The sequence below is a fragment of the Plectropomus leopardus genome, chromosome 18, assembly GCF_026936395.1.
Source record: "Plectropomus leopardus strain MGB_pleo_1.0 chromosome 18, ASM2693639v1, whole genome shotgun sequence".
Taxonomy (NCBI): Eukaryota; Metazoa; Chordata; class Actinopteri; order Perciformes; family Serranidae; genus Plectropomus; species Plectropomus leopardus.
The window spans coordinates 27,406,479-27,427,454 of NC_142193.1; the positions used below are offsets into that span (position 1 = coordinate 27,406,479).

The window sequence follows — 20,976 nt, forward strand, 5'->3', positions numbered from 1 at the left end:
ATTCAATCATTTTTGTCCTCGCAGGAACAAGGTTTCATATGGAAGCAGACAACAGCTGTGGCTGCAATAATTTTATTTTACTGAGTTATCTCCAGAGTTGACAAGGTACTTTTGGCAAACAACAGACCATGTTCTCAAGTTACCTGATAAATATGTCAATTAAAGAAAAAAAAAAGAAAGAAACAGGCAGGAATGTACATTTTGCTGAGTTTTTTCTTTTTAAATTAGTCTTCACCTGTTTACAGTTAAATTAAAAGATGGTTCACAGTAGCTGTTTTACATTCATTCTGGATTCTTAAACCAAACAAAACATTTTTTAAATCAAGTTTATTTATGTATACAGTAAATGACAAAAGAAAGCTCATGTAGGAAATTATCTGCCACACTTCCTATTTTGATCTGAAGAAACTGTCTCTAAGAAAACTTTGGACAGTAAATAAAAAAGAAACAGTGATTTCTGACCGTATTAAAGCTTAAACGTGTGGCAACGAAACTGGAGGAAAATAAAAAGTCTGAAAAAGCATCTTTGCATACAGACAAATCTGCCCGACGCTGAACTGCTGTGAAGTGACCGATTTAACAGGTGTACACTTAAAACAAACATACACACGAAACAACACGCCACGGAAATTTGGCATAATAACGTTTGTTATAATCATCAGTCCAGCGTCTACAGCTCAGGGAGGCCCGGCATCGGGAACTGCCCGGCGAAAGCTTCGACCTCCGTCCTGATTTCTGACACTCGCTGCTGGAACTTCTCTCCCTGAGACAGCGCCTGGACGAACTCCCTCAGCGGAGCTTTAGGATCCAAACTTCTCTGTATCTCCAAGGTCAGCTCGATACCTGCAGGAGGAGAGAGAGCAAGGACGGCTTTCAGACTGCAGTTTCAATAACCAAAAATCAGATTTTGTTTGTTTTGATGGACAGGTCTTTATAGGGCAGCTTCATATTCTCTCATTTCTAAAATGTTGCACATTATTTATGTTTATTTAATGTTTTTAAATGTAGAGGCTAAAAACAAAAGGGGATCACGCTTTTACAGCTCCAGCCCCGAAACTGTGGAATAAACTTCCCATGAGCATCAAAGCAGCTAAATCACTTCCTCATTTAAAAAAAAACTTTTAAAAACACAATTATACAGTCAGGCATTTGTATAACTTCATAACTTTTGTGTAAATTTAAGATGATGTAATATGTATGTATGTTTTAATGGGGTTGATGTTGTTTTACCTAAAGCTCTTGTAATGTATGGTTTGGTTTTGTGAAGCACTTTGTAACTTTGGTTTAGAAAAGCGCTGTACAGATAAAGTTTCTGTCATATTATTATTATTATTATTATTATTATTATTTCTTGCTTCGTGCGTCAGGTGATTTTTTTGCCTTAGGCATCTTGTGTCAGGTGATTTTCAGCCTATCCACATGCCAGCTTTTGTTTCTTATTATTGTTATTACTTTTTTACATTTTTTTATCCTATTTTTAAACTTATATTGTTTCAGTTGTGTTTATATTGTCTTACATGTCTATCTTTATGTTGTTGTAGCCGCTTTGTGGTTTCTAACACAAATGGCAAATAAACTAATCAGCTAATCAGAGCTGTAGTAATTCACGTCGTTTAATCGATGCGAATGAGAACAAAATACGGCAAAAATATCGTGAACTGATTAAAACTGCTGAAGTTATAACAGAATTTGTTCAAGTGAAATCTTTTCTCTTCAAAACAAAGCTGTATTTGTACTTTTCCCATTTTGTTTAATCTAAAACAGCTTAAATTTGGTGCTTTAAGGTTGGACAGTTTAAAAGCCTCCTGAAGCTCATACTGGACTTCAAAAGCTGTTTTTTCTCAGTGTTTGTGTCCATAAACTCTGTTAGCATAAAAACTGGTAACAGCTAAAACTTTTTGTTTATTTCATTTCTCATTCTGAAGATACTGAACCCTAAAAGTGTCTGCCTGTCTAAAATAAATAGTAAAATATAACATAAATATTATTACTTTATATTAAGAATATGATGTCAAATATAAAATGAATGAAGTCTGAACAAAATCTAAGATGTAAACAAAAAACTTTATCTGATTCGACCCAGAAAGGATCGGGGAGCTTCTAAAACGTTACCTCTGTTGATGAACTGGGCCACCTTCTTGAAGTCCTCCTCCGTCAGGCCTCTGGAGGTCAGAGCTGGAGAGCCAAACCTCAGACCACTCGGCCGCAGAGCGCTCTTATCCCCTAAACACACACAAACGTGGAAACATTAAACATGGAGGAAAAAAAGACTTTTACAGGAAACATGCACAATGGCTGCATCTTAGGCTTCATTCACGCTAATTCATTTTTCCTTTGCGTTTGTTTTTTTTAAAAAATCTGCATTCATATGGTGTCATTACAAAAGTGATTCTTCTGTAAATGGATCTGCAAAAACAACCAAAAACGCTGCAGCATGGTCAGTTTACACGGCGACAGAAGAGGTGGCGTTTCAAATGATTACACTATAAAAGCCGGTTTTAAAAGTTTGCATTTTCAGGAACTCAAAAAGCCATTATCGTGTGAACAAGAAGCAAAACCGCAACAAAAGTTTACCGTCTCACGTATGAACTGTTGCCAGTCAGGCATCACATGTCGAGTCAAAACATTTTTTTTTCTTATCTTTAATGTACATTTTATTGGCATTTCTCAATAAACATTCAGCATATTCATACAGGGTATAAACACGCCTGTCACAGATACTGTAGGATTCTCAGTGGTACACACACAGAGCAGGAAAAAATAAATAAATAAATAAATAAATAATAAATACAAAAAATAAAAATATAACAATAAATAAATTAAATGTAAAAAAATATAAATAGTCTTATAATAATAGAAGAATAAAAAACAATTAATGGACAGTTACGGAGTGATCTTTTATTAAATGTCCAAGTCAGTTCTTCCTTTAAAAGGATACTATATACCTTTTGTGATTAATTCTTCTTGTGTGGCGACTCCTTTCCCATTGCCTTCGCTTTCTCGGGCTATTAACAACACTCCTGCTCTAATATGTCGCTGTGTTTGCTTTGCATCAGCTCCAAACTGGTTTTCCATCTTCTTGACCACATTATACTCATGTTTACTTTCAGTAACAGTTCCACCTCATCATCGATCCCAGCAAAGAAATCTCTGGTCTTACTTTCCGGCATCTCTTTAGTGTTTTCTGTAACTATGCAACAGGTGTAAGATGCTAAAAAAAACCTGTGTGTACGAATCATGTTGGTTTAAAAATAAAAACGGATCAGTGTGGCGTAAAGCAACATTCACAGAGACTAAAGGGAGGACTACTTTGCAACAAGATTACTCACACTCAAACAAAGCTGCATTAATAATATCGTATCAATGCGCACACACACACACACACACGCACACACACACACACACACACACACACACACACACACACACACACACACACACACACACACAAAAAAAAAAATCTACCTGGACAGGTGTTCTTATTACAGGCAATGGCACAGGCTTCCAAAACCTTCTCCGCTCGCCCTCCATCAGTTCCTTTGCTGCGCAGGTCCAGCAGGATCAGATGGTTGTCAGAGCCGCCTGCACAGGAAAAGAGAAACAGTATATGAACAACAGAGACTATGAAGCTCATAACTGCTGTCAGAAATAAACGATTGTTGCCCCTTTTTAACTGTGCATCATTCAAAGAAAACAGACATTAAGCATAGTATGTCATCTTCCTTTTTTTACAGTTTATATGGTTTTAACTGTTTTAACTGCTGTCATATGAAAGTACATGAAAAGAAATGAATTAAGGCTATACGGAAGTTTAAATTAATCTGTGCTTTTTTTTGAACAGCTCTAATAACCTTAAAATACCCATGCAACATGCCATACTAACATTTACATTATTGGTTTTATTCTTAGCTTTTACAAAAACCTACTCGGTCACCATAGTTAACTACTCATCTCACCTGTGGTGTACCGTGACCGCACCGTTTTAGAATCGATTTTAAGATTTAACTGTTTACAAAGCTTTAAAATTCAATTGTTTTGTCACCTCTGGATTTTATTGACTGTGCTTAAAGCTCTTTGTAATGCTGTTTTAAAAGGTATTATTATCACTATTATTATCATTATTATTCACTGACAACAGCATATCCAAATGCAAGTTTCATCAGTTGTTGTCTTTTTATGCGATGGTAACTGATACTGAAGAAATGTTTCAGTTCAGTTTGTAGAGCGGCGCTGTGGCACTCACCGGTGACAATCTTGTAGCCGTGGTCAATAAGGGCGCTGGACAGAGCTTTGCAGTTAGCGAGAACCTGCAGCTGGTAAGCCTTGAACTCTGGTGTCATGGCTTGTTTGAGAGCTACAGCAACACCTGCCAGTTAAAAGATATTGAAATAATCTTAATGCAAACATACCTGAATGACAGGTGAAACTAAAAGAACTGAGTCAAAGGGACAGAAAGGAGGAGAGGTGTACCTGCGATGGCGTGGTTGTGCGGCCCTCCCTGCAGCCCTGGAAACACAGCCTGGTTGATCAAAGACTCCAAGTTGTACAGAGTCTCCTTCCCTTTGGCATCCACACTGCGCACGCCTGCAGGAGGGAAACACAACGAAAGAGGGAAGAAAATGGAGATTAATCACAGATTAACGATGAAGAGACAGGACATTCTTATTTTTTTGTCTTGGCGGGAGCATCATATTCCATTTTCTACCTCTCCTGTAGAAGATGAGTCCAGCGCGGCAGCCACGCAGCGTCTTGTGTGTTGTCGTGGAAACGATGTCACAGTGCTCAAAGGGCGAGGGCACCACTCCAGCAGCCACCAGTCCACTGATGTGAGCCATGTCTCCCATCAGATACGCACCATTCTCATTAGCGATCTGCTTCAGGCGGCTGTAGTCAAGGTTGCGGGAATAGCAGCTTGTTCCTGAAGAAGAAAAAAACACAGAGTTGAACGTTTTTTAGGTCCTCCTCCTCATCTGACTGATTTGTTTGTCGTGATAGTAAACAAGGAAGAAGCACCTGCGATGATGAGTTTGGGGTGAAACAGCCGAGCGTTTTCTTGTAGTCTGTCGTAGTCGATGTAGCCGGTTTCTGGATTCACCTAAAAACAAAACATCATATCAAATGTAGACTTTCCGCCTCTCGGTTGTGCGCTTGTGACAACTAGTCACATTTAACATCTGTGTCTGTCCAGAGTCACACGTTGCCATGACAGCATACAATGCTTCAAATGTGGATGTGGCAGCAAAGAAGCTACATCTTCTAAAACATTGATGCTTCACACACACCTTTAACCACAAATGTTTAAAATTACCACAGATTTTTTTTTAAAGGCATGTCATGTGGGTGTTTTGGGAGTGTGGAGCGACAGGTAGGGTTTATCTTTCAGTAAATGTAAATATCATTTGCAAAGTAGATGCCTGTAGAAAACTATAAAACCTTTATTTTTAACAGTCTTGTTTCACTCAGAATTCCCTGGAAGGCGGTGTTAATGTTTGGTGCATTAGGATGAAGCTGTCTATAGGAGACATGGATGTCTATAGGAGACATGGATGTCTATAGGAGACATGGATTGGATAACTACAAGGCTTTTTGGTTTAAAGTTTGCAGATATTTGATTTTTTCCCTGTTTTAACTGTTTTGTCTGTTTTCACTCTACAGTTCCATCACATCAGGAGCGTTTTGGTATTTTCAGCTCTCACGAGAAGCTGCAGGTCGATGTCATGTGCACATATTTGAACTAATGAGGACTAATCTTGTTAAAATAGTTCCAGGACTCAGAGGTAACTACTCGGATTTAAGATGTGTTTCAGAAAGAAGAAATGAAGACAAAGTCCTTGTTTAATTTCTACTCTAAAATGCTCTAAAACTTTGGTGTAATTCCTAATATTTTCTATCTCTGCCATTATTACCACCACCTCCACAATAAGACCACTGTGCAGAAATTCTTATTCGTCTAAAAATGATTGCATGCTGCATTAATATTTGGTGCTTTAAGCCTCCTGAAGCTCATATTTTTCACAACTTTGAGAAGTCTGTACCCAAATCTTTGTGATTTCCTGAATTGTTTTGTACCTTGTAAGGCATCGACTCGAAGAAGATGGACGTCGCAGATATTTTTTTCTTCTCAGTCATGAAGCCGTGCGTCAGGTGACCTCCATCGGGAAGGTCCAGCCCCATGATCCTGCCGTGGGGCTCCACAACGGCCGTGTAGACGGCAAAGTTGGCAGGTGAACCTTAAAGGGAGGCAAATACAAAATATGACAAAAGGGGAAAGACAAGGAGCACCGAGGAAGAGCGTCAGAGTCTAAATACTGATCACATGAATCAGACTCTTCACCAAATATCTACGGAGTTTAATCACCATCTGATACCTGAGTACGGCTGCACGTTGACGCCCCATTTCTCTGAGTCCAGACCGTACGTCTCCAGCGCCCTTTTCTGACAGAGTCGCTCGAGCTCATCAACATGCTCCGTACCACCGTAATACCTGAGCACACGGATCGTACTTATTATTAATGTTATACTTTTTTATCAAGGAGGAAGCAGAATGCACCACCTACAGGATGCAATCAAACATCAGTATTTCATAAGTAATTTGATTAATTGCTGTACCTCTGACCGGGGTATCCCTCAGAGTATTTGTTGTTCATGCAGGACCCCAGAGCCTCCAGAACGGCTCTGCTGGCGAAGTTCTCGGACGCTATCAGCTCCAGACCGTACGTCTGCCTGTGCTTCTCTTTTTTTATGATGGAGAACACCTGAAACGCAAATACTATTTTATTCAGGGGACAAACACAATTTGTACAAAACCTCTAAAGAAAATTATAACATCAACGTGACCATATTAGCTGCACTTCAAGCATTTTTTTTTTGCATGATGTTATTATCCCCAGAACATACGTACGTGTGGATAAGACTTGTTATTCTTAAAATGCACTAAACACTAACCTCAGAGTCGTTGACGGACAGAGGCTCCAGCATCATCGTGTTGTGGGAATACCACGTTTCTTTGCTCACAGAGTGGCCGTTTGTCAGAGACATGGTCGCAGTTTTTCTGGTCGTGCAAAGGGGAAATCTGAAGATGAAGATAAATAAATAAATGCATAAAACAATGTCAAAGTGAGACTTTTTTTTGGTAAAGAGTTGCATTAGAAAATATTGTGAATAAATTCAATATAGTTTATAATGAGTGTTACTGACATTCTGATTATCACTGGGGCTGCACAATATTTCACTTTTTAATGGTTATTGTAACAAAATACTACAATACTGCACTCAGGGATTTTTAAGGAAAGACAGTAGTAATTGTAGAGAAATTAAAGAAAATTCTGCTTCATGCATCACTTATACAGTTCATCATCATGTTCATATAAACACCTTTAACTCCAGTACTCCTCAATTCCTTCGTTTTTCCTAATCAAATCTGCTGCTGCTGTCAGGGCTAGAGGGGCCAACACTCATTTTTATTTGTTTATTAAATTAATTGAACTAATTAATGTGTCCAGCTTACTCTGAACCGCCAGTTTGGACTTCTACTAATCCAAAATAAACACCTGCAGTATTGACTGATCTCAAATTCACATTTTGGACTCTTGTACCTGACCTGATGCTGCTCTCAACCAATCACGACAGTTTTCCCACAGGAAAAAAAAGAAAGCAAATAAAGAAATGTACACATGGCAAAAGAATGAAAAACTGCACCCTGAGATCTTTTTTTAGTTATTTGACAGTATCAGCAGAAAACTTTAAAATGTTAATATTATTCTTTTTTTCCTTTATCGGTGCCTTTCACTTCAGCTTTTCAGCCCTTTGAAAGTAACGTTGAATAAGAAATATAAACACATAAAAACATAAAACAATGTCCGAGTGAGACATCTTTTTAGATAAAAGCTGTAGTAAGAGGAGTCACCCCGGGTGAACAGGGTCAATTTTTAACTACGATGTCACCATGAAACTTGCCCAACTGTAATGTATCATTTTGTTAACATATTAGATTCAGTGGTTTTTACAGAGGAAATTTTTGGATATTTTTGCCATGTTTTTAGGAATGAAAAGTAATATAAACCAGGCAATGAATAACATATGAACAAACCCCTCTGTAAAAACCTTTAGAATAGAGACGGGAATAAAATTGGGTAGTTTTGTCTACATAAATGTTAGTGGAGATTTTTTTTAGTTAGTTATGTATGACAACAAGTATGAGAAAAAAAATCTCATTTTGAGGAAAAGGGCTTTAAATATACGTTTTGACAAAATCCATACATTTTTTTCCAAACATAATAAAAATAAGAAACAGGTGCAAAACTTTTAACTATTAAATATCACCATGAAAATTTCAAAGTTGATTATTTATTCATTTATTTCAGGTATATTTGTATAGTGACAAGTATATAGCATAAAACTGATGCACACTACATTTATAACCTAAGCTAATTTGCAATGCCCGTATTATTTACATTAAGACAATATTTGTACTTAATATTGCAAGTTTTGCAAGCACAAAGAATTGCAAAGAATTTTATTTCAAAACATACAAACAAGGCATTATCATGATCAATTAATATGCACATTTTGCAAAAATTTCCAGAGAAGAAATCTGAAATAAAATATCACGTTTAATGTTTTTTATGGGGGTTTTTTCCCCCACTACTCTGAAATAAGCCATGCTATGAAGGTAAAATGGCCCAAATTCTCAAAACTGACCAGTGCATGAAAAAATGTGTTTTCAAATGGGGTGTCTTGCCAGAAATATTTTGTTTATTGTTTCTTTAGATTTTTATTCCGAACGCACAAAACAAAATGGAAAAATAAAAATCTAAGTAAGACCATGAAACCCATCAGATATATTCAGAACTCAACATACATATTTAATGTACGAAAAGCAATAGGGAGTAGTGAGTACTTATCAAATCCCACACCCCTTTTTCAAAATAAATAAATACAAATTTAAAACACGAATACAAAATATTTTGGATGAATTCAGCGCAGATCCACTGTAACAGCCCTAAGCCTCAGACAAAGGAGGACACATGCAGCAGTGTTGTAACTCTTCAGCAGACTGACCAGTTAAACTTTGAACCTCTCCATAAACTGATAACAAATGACCTGCAGAAACTGTAAAAACAAAGGTTGCATTAGGTAACGTTATATTAGATAACACGTCCACTGAAGTTTAAAGTTGTGTTTGCATTTAACTAATCTTTATCTGAGGCTGATTTCCTGCAGAGTCAACAGTGGCTGCAGGTTAGCCGTGCATTTATGAAATGCAACAGCTGAGCAGAGCGCGTGACCTTGTTACCTTTATTATCTGCTCTGGTCGAGTGACCCAGAAAGTTAGCAGCAAAGGAGGAAAAAACACCGTTGGTGAGGAGGAAACGTCTGATACACCTTTACAGAGCTGAGCTCAGCTGTGTAAATGTATCTCTACCGCTAAAAATACACACGTGCACATAGTTAAAAACACTATCTACTGAGCTAACGTGTTATTTTTTTTACATGAAACACAACGTTAGCATGAGTTAACTATCGTCATGCCACCGCGGGAAACAAACACCCTCACAAATGGAGCAAAAAAAAAAGATTTAAATGCAAAAACCAAACGTGAGTTCTTCTTGGAAACGTGTGTATATCTGCCGACACAAACATAAACTAGTTTTCATTTTGTTTTAATTTATTTTATCGTGTCTATAAAAGTTTAACTAACTGTTTGTTCACTCACCGGTTGAACGCAGAGTCTCGCGCCGCTGTCACTGTCGTCACTGGTCTGAAATCAGCCCGCGAGGCTCCAACAACAAAAACACGGAGGATAAAAAAGGATAAAGTCCGCCAAACTTTCAACCAATCAGCGCGCGGCTTCTTCTTCTCTGCTTTCACCGGAAATCCTGCGTTTTAGGCGCATTACCGCCACACTGTGCTCGCAGTGCGCACACTGAAATCATAGTTTATAATTTGCAGATTTTTTTTTTATTTACTCAAATATTATCCCACAAATGAACGTGTTAAAAAAAGATTTAAGAAGACAGAATTTTAGGAACCCTTTTTAACACAGATTAGAGGAAATTTAAACTAAGATTAACCTGTTGAATCCAAAATCAGCTGCAGTGCACCTTGTTTGACTGGCTGGGTGGGGTGGGATAATAATAATAATAATTATTATTATTCTTATTATCACTATTATTATTCTTATTATTATTACTATTATTGTTGTTGTTATTATTATTATCATCATTATGACTATTATTGCTGTTTTTAATTATAATCATTACTATTATTAATAATAATATCTCATTGTTGTTATTATTGTTATTATTATTATTATTAAAGACAATTTAGTGGGGTTTTCTTTGGTAATTTTGTGTTTTTGTGGTAGTTCTTTGTCATTTTGTGACTGTGGTTATTTAGTCCCCGTTTTGAGTCTCTTTCAGCTCTTAGCATCTCTTTGTGGTCTTTTTGAGTGTCTTTCTGATCTGTACGTGTTCATTTGAGCGTATATGTGTGTATATCCATTTAACTAATTCAACAGTTTTGGCTGATACATTTTTACCCCTAAATGCTGATGCAAAAACTTTTCTGCACTTACTATTCCAAAATAAATATCTGCTTTATTGACTCATCTCATGTTCACATTGTGGACTCTTGTACCTGAGGCTGGTGACGGCTGTTGTGACCGTTTTCTGACGGGGGAAATAATTAAAGAAAAGAAAGAAATGTACACATTTTACTGGTTTCATCATATTAATCTGAATGTTTTCATGAGTCAGTTATATACAATGTAAGATCCCCCCCGAGAAAACATAGTGGCAAAGCTCAGTTAGCAAATTGTACAATGATAAGTATACCGTTATTAATATCATGTACAAGATCATAGGTTAGCAGGGGTTCATTCCAAGTGAGGGCCGATGTGTTCTCAATTGTAGCTTTACTTCCTGGAGGGATCAACGAGGCCATTATTCCACGCCAAAATATACACACCTCAACGCCACTGGTGTCTCCGCAACCATTTTCCAAATGGTCATATGTTACAGTAATGTCAACACCATAACTCTTCCTTTAAAAATAGTCAAATATATATATTGCATCAGTCCGTGAACATGTAAAAACGCCTCTGATAAATACTCTGCATCATTTCAGTGAGAGCGAGTTTATTCCTCTCGCCGCCGCTGCCGCCGCCTCTTTTGCTGCAAGCAGAGAAACAAAAGATAGACACAATCAGCTCTACGCATTAACCCTTTGAGACCTGATTCAACATCATTTTTCTTGTGCTGCATTCAGATGCCATCCACGAGTATTTAACCCTTTGAACTCTGAGCAAAGTGGTTTGATTTCTTTCAAAAAAATGGGAAAAAGGCAATGAGCAACTGTAAAATGTTACACAAATTGCAAGAAATTAGTAGATTTGGGAAAAAAATTTAAATTATTTTACAGAATTATGAGTTTTATTTTTATGCATGTTTTAAATTTCATATTCTTGTTTTTTCCCCTTTACATATTTTTTGGGGTAATTTTATTGTGCATTTTACAATTACTTTTGCACCTTTTTGGGCCATTTCTTCTGAAGTTACTTATTGCCTTTTTCCTATATTTTTGAAGAACAGAAATCAAGCTGAACTGCTCAGGTTTCAAAGGGTTTAGTGGTTCCAAACTGATCCAGCTCCGAGTCCAAATCTCTCCTTAGTCATTATTTCAAGGTTCAGACATTAGATAGTAAATTTTCAATTTTAATTCACAAAATGTAAATAACACATTGTCTTATAACACAACAGCACTTCAGAATAAAAGCTCTATGCTGAAAAATTCACTGTGCTTCAAAATAAAGTGTTTTTTACAAACTTGACACATTTATGAGTCACTTGTGGCCCATTCAGAATGAACCCTGGACCCACCAGCTGGGAATCACTGATTTTAGACTCTTCCTGCTGCTCTTGGCCGCATTTTGGAGACAAGAGAATACTGAAACCCAACACAGCATAAGATAATGTGGATGCTGACCTGCTCTACTTTGTGAATAATAGCACAGTTTTCTCAAGATAAAAAAATAAAAGTGTTTAGAAAAAGAGGTTGCACTCCAACAATGGGATTGTCAGTGGAGGGTTAAACTCAAAAATCAGTGAGATTATTCCCAAAAAATTGAAGACATTGCACATCTCAAGCCTTAAAATCAACAAGGACAAAACACTAACATTTCCGTTATTTGTTTGGCATATATGATAAATAAATAAGTGAAATGTGAGAGTTTTGCCCTCCTTTACCTGAAGACTTGAGTTTCATTTTCATTTTCATTTTTTGGAATGACAAAAATAAGCTTTCATGGCCACATCAGGGGACTCGGTATTATTATTATTATTGTTGTTGTTGTTGTTGTTGTTGTTGTTGTTATTATTATTATAACAACAACAACAATAATAATAATAATTACATGAATAAATGTTTTGCTCACCTTTTTTCTCCTCTTCTTTCTTTCTTGCCGCCTCTTCTCTCTGTTTCTTGATGATGGCGAGGCGAGCGAGGTCGGCTTTGGCCTGGTCCGTCTTTCCTGCCAAGTGCAACTTCATGTAGCGCTCCTTCGCTTTCTGCTTCTCAATCTCCTCTCTGTTCAGAGTGTGTGTGTGTGTGTGTGTGTGTGTGTGTGTCAAGGTGGGGAGAGTGTAATAATGAAAGTCATTGTCAAATATGTAAAACTGAGGATTTACAGACATAAAACAAAAACCACCCCTCAGAATTTCAGTGTTGATACATGCAGGTCTTTCCATAAGGTATGAAACTGTGCCGTCATTCTCTTAAAAAGCACCAACACACCACTTTAGAAAAAGGCTACATAACATTTTGATATTTCTAGCGCAGATTAAGCTGCGCATCAATGCTTCATACAGCTCGATATCACTCCAAATGTCATCCTGCTGAAGGAACAGTGTGTAAGATTTAGGGGGATTTAGTGACATCTAGTTTTGACAATTGCACTTTGCAACCAGCTGAAAACTCTCCTGGTTATATTTTCTTCAGTGTTTCAGAAGAGGTGTCTTCTCCAAAACAAAGGACAAGGTGATTTAAACTGGTAGAAACACTGAATAAAGCACTTTAATGTTACAAACCAGTGATTCTCCAACACTTCTTGGCCTAACATCTGCTAATTTGTGCTCTCCTTTTTTCTCTGATAACTTTAAGCAACATTATGCAACTTCTAATTGATTGTTGAGTCTCTTTTCCAAATTGTTTAATACCAATGTTTTGGGTTTTTGTTTCGGTCCGACCATCAAGCAAACTCTGGTATTTGACGACCTGTGAATGAGACTCAACCATCAGCTAAAAAGTTACATTATGTTGTTTTAGGATCCAGATGTTCAGGAGGTTTTTACTGCGTTTTCTTCCTCTCCAGAACAAACAAACCTGGTGATTTAAACACTGAATACAACAGTTTCATGTAAAAAAAAAAAAGTGTTTTCATCACAAAGGGGCTGAAAATTACAGTGGCTGATGCAAAAACGCAAAAAAACCCAAACAAACCACTATCTAGAGCCAGGGTTTGGTTTGTCTATTTTTAGGCTTCTCCTAACAACATGGCAGACTGTGTGGACCAGGACTTTCCCCCTCTGTAGATATAATTACCTCTAATCTAACAAAAATACTGATTCTTATTTTAATGTAATTATACACTAAAGAAATCACACTTATCATATTCTATTTCTGCTAATATATCACCCTAAATCCTACACACTGGACCTTTAAAATGAGTTTAATACTAACTATATGTTAAAAAAAAGTTCCCATTTACACCAAAAACACGCACCTCTCTCTCCTTGATAACTGCTTGGGCTCGTCCAGCTCGATCTGCGTCACCTTCTTGGACTTCTGAGCCGCCCTGTTGGGGTTCTCGATTTCTATCAGGCCCTCCACGCCCGCTCTCCTCCTCTGCAAACACAAGCAAAGAAGGTGCTTCATGAGTGCACAGGAATTACATATGAAAAATGAATATACTTTATTAATGCTTGTAGCAGAACAGGGGAATGAAGGAAGCAGTGTGGCGTTACATCTGAGCTTTCATCATCGCTGTCCTCTGATCCTGACGCCGGTAGCTTCTCCTCTGCTGCGTCATTCTGAGCTGCACCCCCCACCTCTTCTGCTTCCTGCTCTTGCTGTAACACAGGAGAACATACACAGGAGAACATACAATGGAGAACATACACAGGAGAACGTTACCAAGCCAGTGCATGAGGTCAAACACATGCAGTTACTACAGGGAATACAAGCGACACCGAAGTCTTAGAGGGGCACTCCAGCAATGTTTAACATCACCTCATCATCTCGACCTTTACTTTTTTGATAAGCTGCACATGTTTAAATAATAATAATAATAATAATAATAATAATAATAATAATAATAATAATAATAATAATAATAATAATAATAATAATAATAATAATAGAAATAGTAATTTATACAGTGCTTTTCACAATACTTCATTAGATATATATATTTATATTATTATTAGCATTATTTTTTACAGAATTATGAGTCTTATTTTAAGTATGTTTTTAATGTCATATTCTTGTTTTTTTCCCTTTTACACTTTTTTTGGTCAGTTTTTTTAGGTAATTTTCTTGTGCATTTTACAATTATTTTTGCACATTTTTTAGGACATTTCTTCTGAAGTTACTTATTGTCTTTTTCCTATATTTCTGAAGAGGATACAGAAACAAAAACAAACAATTAACGTCAGTAAAAACCATACATAATAAATACAGCAACACAGTCAAGCAAGAAATATGCGTAAATCAAACATTAATTAACATTAATATGTTTCATGGTTCAACAGTGTCTGGATGTACACCACCAACCTTTTTCCTCTCCTTCTCTGCCTTCATCTGGGCGTCTATCTCCTCAGGGCTGGTGTACGTCCGCATGCGACCCTTGTGGCCACTTTTCCGACCTTTTTTTTTTTTTTAATTAAATAAGAGAACATAATGATTTAATATACACTGTAGTATATCAATAAAATAATAACAAAAGAGCCAGGGGAATATCATCATAGTAGACAAAAATGCCATAAAACATACAGAAATTAAGTGTCTTGGTGCATTTTTGTTAGTCAAATCAGAAAGTAGTTTCCAGACTGCTTAAAGGGAAATTTGCCCGTTTTCAAAGTCCATAAATATTTTTCCTACAGTCTAAAACTGTTGAGTTAACAGGAACAACTCTCCCCAAAGTGTGTGCCAAACCTCAAATTGGTGATGTCATAGGATATAAAGCTTGGAGCTGCTCCAAAGACAATGAATGGTGATAGTGGCCAATGACACTATATAAATATATTTTCTGTTTCAGCACCCAGAACACTGCAATAAAATAGAATTTGGGTATTTAAAAAAAAAAACCAAAAAACATTCAGTTGGTCAAAAACTAAAAAAAGTCATTAATCGTCTTTGGAGCAGCTCCAGACTTTAAACTTGTTGACTTTGCAAGTTTTAGCCTAATTATTCTGGTTTCTGGCTTTGAGAGAGAGTAGCTCCTGGTTACTAATATTAATTGAACTTCCCTAGGTCACATCAATAACATACTGGAATTCTTAATTTAGGTGGTGTTCACTTAAACACTACAGTAGGTAACACTAATTGATGAATAAAGGGATTCAAAAAAAGACAAGTGACAGACTATAATTAACAATAAGGAAATTAAACACACATACAGACAAAATTTTAGAAACAAGTAGAAGACAATTATCCAATTGCAAGTTATAATGATGTATGATAAATGCATTTTTTTATTATTACCATGTTCCAGGGACTGAAATAGACTTAAGAAATATATATATATATATATATATATATATATATATATATATATAAAACTTTTAAACAGGGAGGTGATTTGGCAAATTTAGGTATTTGAAATGTACCAAGAGTTAGTATTATTATTATTATTATTATTATTATTATTATTATTATTATTATTATTAATCTGGCTCCCTGTGTTTAAATATTGTATAAATTCTTTTATAGTCAAATCTTGTTTAACTCTCCTATGCACTGTTATGTCTGTATGTATGTACATATATGTGTCTTTTTTTTGTGATCTTTGGTGCACAAACTGTTTTGCTTTTAAAGTGCCAAATAAACAAAATAACCTTAAAACTTATTATGAAATTCAATGAATCCACCTGCAACACTAATCATGATGAAACATGACATCACACTTACATTTGCTCACACAGTGTTCACCACAGGTGAACCACAGCTACGAGACAAGTGTCAACGGAAGCAGAGCGGTTTATAAACATGCAGCCAGTGAATTTTAAATGTTTTAAAAAGCTAAAAACACAAATGTTTAAGTTAGAGAAGCTTGTCGCCTGAGACGCTGCCTCCTGTTGTTGGGTGGCTAACAGCAGGTTAACACATGTACAAAGCTGGTGTCAACACAATGTAGCAGATTTTAACATCTTTCTCACCTCCTTTGGGCATTTTCACAAAAGAATCCGATGTTAAAAACTCCTTAAAATCTAAATCCTGACTGAAAGTGTCAAAAAAACAGCAGCACGAACTGACAGCTGCTAAACTCACACTGAGGGTGAGTAACAAAATACTCTGAGTAGTCCGTGAATTTGCCTTTTTACAAATCTTAAATACGGAGTGAATTTAAAATAATACCAAAATATATATGCTGCTATAAACTGAATAACTTACATATTACCATGTAATGTGCGTTTATTTAACTAAATTTCTTCAATTTTGAGATAAAATTCTACATTTTGTTGTTTCTGTTAAGGCAATTTCCTAGTGTGCTAAAGTGATGCAATACGCCAGGAACGACAGAAAGACGTTGGTTTAAATTAATATATTTTTTTACTGACATGAATAAATATTTAAAATAAATCAAATTATGTTTTAGTTTAAAAGAAGATTTTATAAGTTATTAAACGCCAAAATTTTGAGTGTGGGATTTTTTTTCGGAGTGTTGACGTCATTCGAGACCCGCGAAGGAGAAACGGACCCCTCGCGCGACATCATATTGTAGCGCCTGAGACGCGAAATCAAAACGAAAACACCGAGCGGTTTTTGTTGTGGTCTTTTTCTACTAAGTAGAGCAAAATGCCGAAAGTAAAGAGGAGTCGGAAGCCTCCTCCAGACGGCTGGGAGCTCATCGAGCCCACTTTGGACGAGCTGGATCAGAAAATGAGAGAAGGTGAGCCGGGAGAAGAAGATTTTACAGACGGTCCGATCAGCACTCGGCCCGAAGCGCAGTGTGGAGGAGAAACAGCCCCAACTCAGCAGTTTCTCAGTCATTTTTACTTTATTTTAGGAATTTATTGATTTTTATTCGTTTATTCCCAGTTATTCCACACATGGCAAAGCACATGTACAGATTCAGTTATGTACAAACAAGGAAATGTAAATAAAACATAAGAAAACCGGAACCATGCAGGACGAACTATAAACATAGTAAACAAAGAAGTAAAAAAATATTTAGTCCAAAATATTTAACCAGAATATTTCACGAATTACAAATGTACAGTATTTTCTCAGCTTTTCCACTTTGTGTTTGGGTCTAATGTCTAATCTATTTCTTTTTTGAGTTCTTGTATTTTCGTTTTCTTTTGACTCCATTTACATTTATGAATATAATATTATTTATAGAAAATAAATATATTCAAAATATTTTTTCAGATTATCAATACATTTTCATCATACAGAAATATTGTCTTTTTTTTTTCTAATTGAACCCTTGAACTAATTTGTTCTATTTCCATCCTAAATATTTTAACGCCAAGGCATTCATAAATAAAAGAGAAATACTATCAATGTCATTGTTACAAAAGACGCAATTTCTATCCACATCTCTAAATTTAGTGATCAGGATAAATTAAATGTTTGATTTTAAAGGACACTTCTTTAATTTTGTTGGTGGTAAAACATTTGTTAAAATTTCAGACTCCCATATGATGTTTTTTATATTTGGGATTTCAACATGTTTTGGCTGAAGGAATTATGGTTCCTTTGCAAAGTCTTCAAAGACTGTTTATTTTTTTGTGTGTTAAACAAATACCACCTACCATAAGATCGTGTGCAGCATCGCTATCTGTGGCACTATTCACTCCCAGCGCAGAGAGGCGTTTTGAGCACTGAAGCAGGCGCACCATTGATTTTCATTTCCAAAACTAACTCTCCTGATTTCCCTCCGTGTCCCAGCTGAAACGGAGCCTCACGAGGGAAAGCGAAAGGTGGAGTCCCTTTGGCCGATTTTCAGGCTGCATCATCAGCGGAGTCGATACATCTACGACCTTTTCTACAAAAGAAAAGCCATCAGCAGAGGTAGATGGTGCTTCCTCTCTACCTTTTGAACTTCTTCACATCTCATGTTTCATATTTCCTGTTTGGTTTTTCTTCTTCCTCTATTGTCTACCTCAGCCTTCAGCATGACATATTTTGTATCCATAAAAAAGGGTGTTTGAGTAGCATTTCATCTGTACAAGATTCGTTTCTAATCACCAAGATTCTCTGCAAATACCTGTCATTCTTCTTCAAGTTACTATTGCTTGAGAATTCAACATTTCCAGAGTTCCTAAAATGTTTTTCCAGTACTTTTGCCTCCTTGAAAGAAGCATTTTCCTTTGTTGTGCTATTTTTGTATTTGCTCATGACCAAACACATTAAAAACCAAATGTAGTTCTACTCTGCTTCCTAGATGCCAAACCCGTGTTGTCTCTATGTGTGTCTCCCGACAGAGCTGTATGAGTACTGTATAAAAGAGGGCTACGCAGACAAGAACCTGATTGCCAAGTGGAAGAAGCAGGGCTACGAGAACCTTTGCTGCCTGCGCTGCATCCAAACCCGAGACACCAACTTTGGGACCAACTGCATCTGCAGAGTCCCCAAGAGCAAGCTGGAAGTCGTAAGTCTGACGTAGGGGTGGGCGATATATCGAATATACTCGATGTATTGTTTCATGTGTGATATATAAAATTACTATATCATGAACATGAAGTATAAATTGTCACGTTGTTTTTAATAAGCCAGCAGCGTTAGGCTCTCCCGCTCTCCTGTAGCTCTCCGTCTCTCACAGACACACACACAGAGCATCAATGAGCCAAGTCCTTCAAAATAAAAGCACCATGGGTCCCGCTCTGATTTATTTAATTATAACAATACTTTTGAAAATTTCATTATAAAAGTACTTAGTTTTTATTTTATTAAATGATATTATAACGGGAGTGTATTCAACTTTATTATATGACAGTAGCTACTTTACTTAACTTTATTGTAACTACTGTTCATTCAATAAGTTTGTATTTTGGAAGTCAATATTAGTTTAAAGTTTATTTAAAAATAGAGATATATAGCCTTAAAATATCACAATATTATCGCACAGCTCTAGTCTGACAGAATTATAGCAATTCTCACTTAAGTTGTCTGTTTTAATCATTTTGAAAAACAAACTCCAGCTTGTATTAAATGTGTGTTAAAGGCTTTGGTCGCCCTCTCTGATTTAAATTAAATTCCTGCTGAGGTCTGTACAGACATGAGTGCAAATAGGATAAATATACTTGTGAAAATCACACAAGTGACATAAAGTAAAGATCTCCCAATAAGCCAGAGATTATCTCAGACTCTACACTCAATGTGCCAATATTAAAAAGAACAGAGTAAAACTTTATCGCTCACCTTCATAAATAGAGACATTATGGCACGTGAGATGTCCTCATGTGTCTTTGTGGTCTAACTCCTGCTGTTTCTTCTTCTGCAGGGGAGGATTATTGAATGCACCCACTGTGGATGCAGAGGTTGTTCTGGCTAAGTGCAGTTTTTGGACATCCAGGTTAATGTTCTGTTGGGCGTCAGGGCTCACCCAGCCTCCATCTGTGCACTCTCAACGCCCCGAAGCAACATCGTCTTCATTTCAGTCGCCTGCATCAGAAACAAATCGCCTCAGTTTCCTTTGTAGGGGTCAGAATTTGACTCTTTCTTATGAACACAGGGAAGCAGAGGTAAACACACTGAGAGGGGCCATATTTTATTACTTACTTTTGTTTTGCGCTGTGTTCTTTTTCTAATTAATAAAAGTCATTGACTCAAAAACCTCAAAATCGGATGGTGAGTGTAGCTGTTTCTGGATCAGGCCCGTCATTCCAGCTGTCGTGCCCACTGTGAAGCTCATATTAAACTCTCATGTGTTTCATTTAAAAAGGGCTGGGAGGGAAGTGAAGTTTTGTTTTGAAATGTCATTATTTTAAACCTTAAAACTTTTTCTTCATTGTTCTTGTAGTGTAATTTTAAATAAAACAATTCTGATTTACCTGCTCTCTTACTTTTTGTATTTTATGAGTGTGACATCCTCATTCTTCATCTCATGAATTATTAAAGGTCCACTATTGACTGTAGAGTTGAACTGTTGCATGCATTTCTTAAAGTAGCATAAATCACTACTGGGTTAAAGAGTATTTTTAAGTATAATATATATATATAATATAATATATATGGATATTATACTGTAATATGACACTACATATCTTACATTTTCGTTGTCTTTTCCTGGTTATAAAAGCTGCACTACAGTAAAGTAAGAATTTTAGACTGTTCTAGCTCATCTATTATTTGCCTTTACCCACTTAATCATTATATCCATATTACTGATGATTATCAAGAGGAAAGTAGTGTAAATATTTTAGGAAAGCACATATCACAAAGCCATCATCTCAATATTTTTCATTTTTGTGTCTGTATCTTTGATTGTAATCTGTGAATCTCTGCACATACTCAGTATCTTATCATGAAGGTGAAATTTAGGAAAAGGCCCAAATAGTTATATTGGTATGTTTTAACATAAACATTTGTCTTTGTCTGTCTGAGCCTCTGGTTCATGGCTTGAAAAAAAGGGAAAAATCCATTGAATTCAGAAAAACAAGGTCACTGTTTTCCAAATTCAATCATTCATGAGCCTAACAAAACTTTTTAGCACGTTTACATCGATGGTGGCCGATACACAACAGAGTTTTT

The 20,976-nt window shown here is 36.3% G+C and overlaps 3 protein-coding genes across 4 annotated transcripts; 1 reads left to right on the plus strand and 2 right to left on the minus strand.

The window, feature by feature from the left end:
- Positions 1 to 56: 56 nt before the first annotated feature.
- On the minus strand, positions 57 to 9,872 carry shmt1 (serine hydroxymethyltransferase 1 (soluble)). 2 transcript variants are annotated; one of them, XR_015779657.1, is made up of 13 exons: positions 9,716 to 9,872; positions 6,946 to 7,072; positions 6,610 to 6,755; positions 6,369 to 6,484; positions 6,070 to 6,230; positions 5,014 to 5,095; positions 4,706 to 4,918; positions 4,471 to 4,584; positions 4,244 to 4,366; positions 3,466 to 3,582; positions 2,113 to 2,223; positions 450 to 843; positions 57 to 360 (listed from the first exon to the last, which is right to left on the minus strand). XR_015779657.1 is itself a non-coding variant. In XM_042505044.2 (12 exons), exons 2-12 carry the CDS (start codon positions 7,036 to 7,038, stop codon positions 671 to 673), a joined length of 1,449 nt encoding a protein of 482 aa, XP_042360978.2. In that variant the 5' UTR covers positions 7,039 to 7,072; positions 9,716 to 9,872; the 3' UTR covers positions 57 to 670. The 2 variants fall into 2 exon arrangements, 1 of the variants encoding a protein (XP_042360978.2); XM_042505044.2 differs by having other exon boundaries at positions 57 to 843.
- Positions 9,873 to 10,712: 840 nt separating this feature from the next.
- Positions 10,713 to 16,588, minus strand: pdap1b (pdgfa associated protein 1b). Its single transcript, XM_088091081.1, has 6 exons — positions 16,434 to 16,588; positions 14,830 to 14,921; positions 14,022 to 14,126; positions 13,781 to 13,902; positions 12,434 to 12,585; positions 10,713 to 11,174 (listed from the first exon to the last, which is right to left on the minus strand). Exons 1-6 carry the CDS (start codon positions 16,444 to 16,446, stop codon positions 11,119 to 11,121), a joined length of 540 nt encoding a protein of 179 aa, XP_087947207.1. The 5' UTR covers positions 16,447 to 16,588; the 3' UTR covers positions 10,713 to 11,118.
- Positions 16,589 to 16,975: 387 nt separating this feature from the next.
- On the plus strand, positions 16,976 to 20,275 carry bud31 (BUD31 spliceosome associated protein). Its single transcript, XM_042516991.2, has 4 exons — positions 16,976 to 17,167; positions 18,172 to 18,294; positions 18,708 to 18,874; positions 19,727 to 20,275. Exons 1-4 carry the CDS (start codon positions 17,074 to 17,076, stop codon positions 19,775 to 19,777), a joined length of 435 nt encoding a protein of 144 aa, XP_042372925.1. The 5' UTR covers positions 16,976 to 17,073; the 3' UTR covers positions 19,778 to 20,275.
- The last annotated feature ends 701 nt before the right edge of the window (positions 20,276 to 20,976 follow it).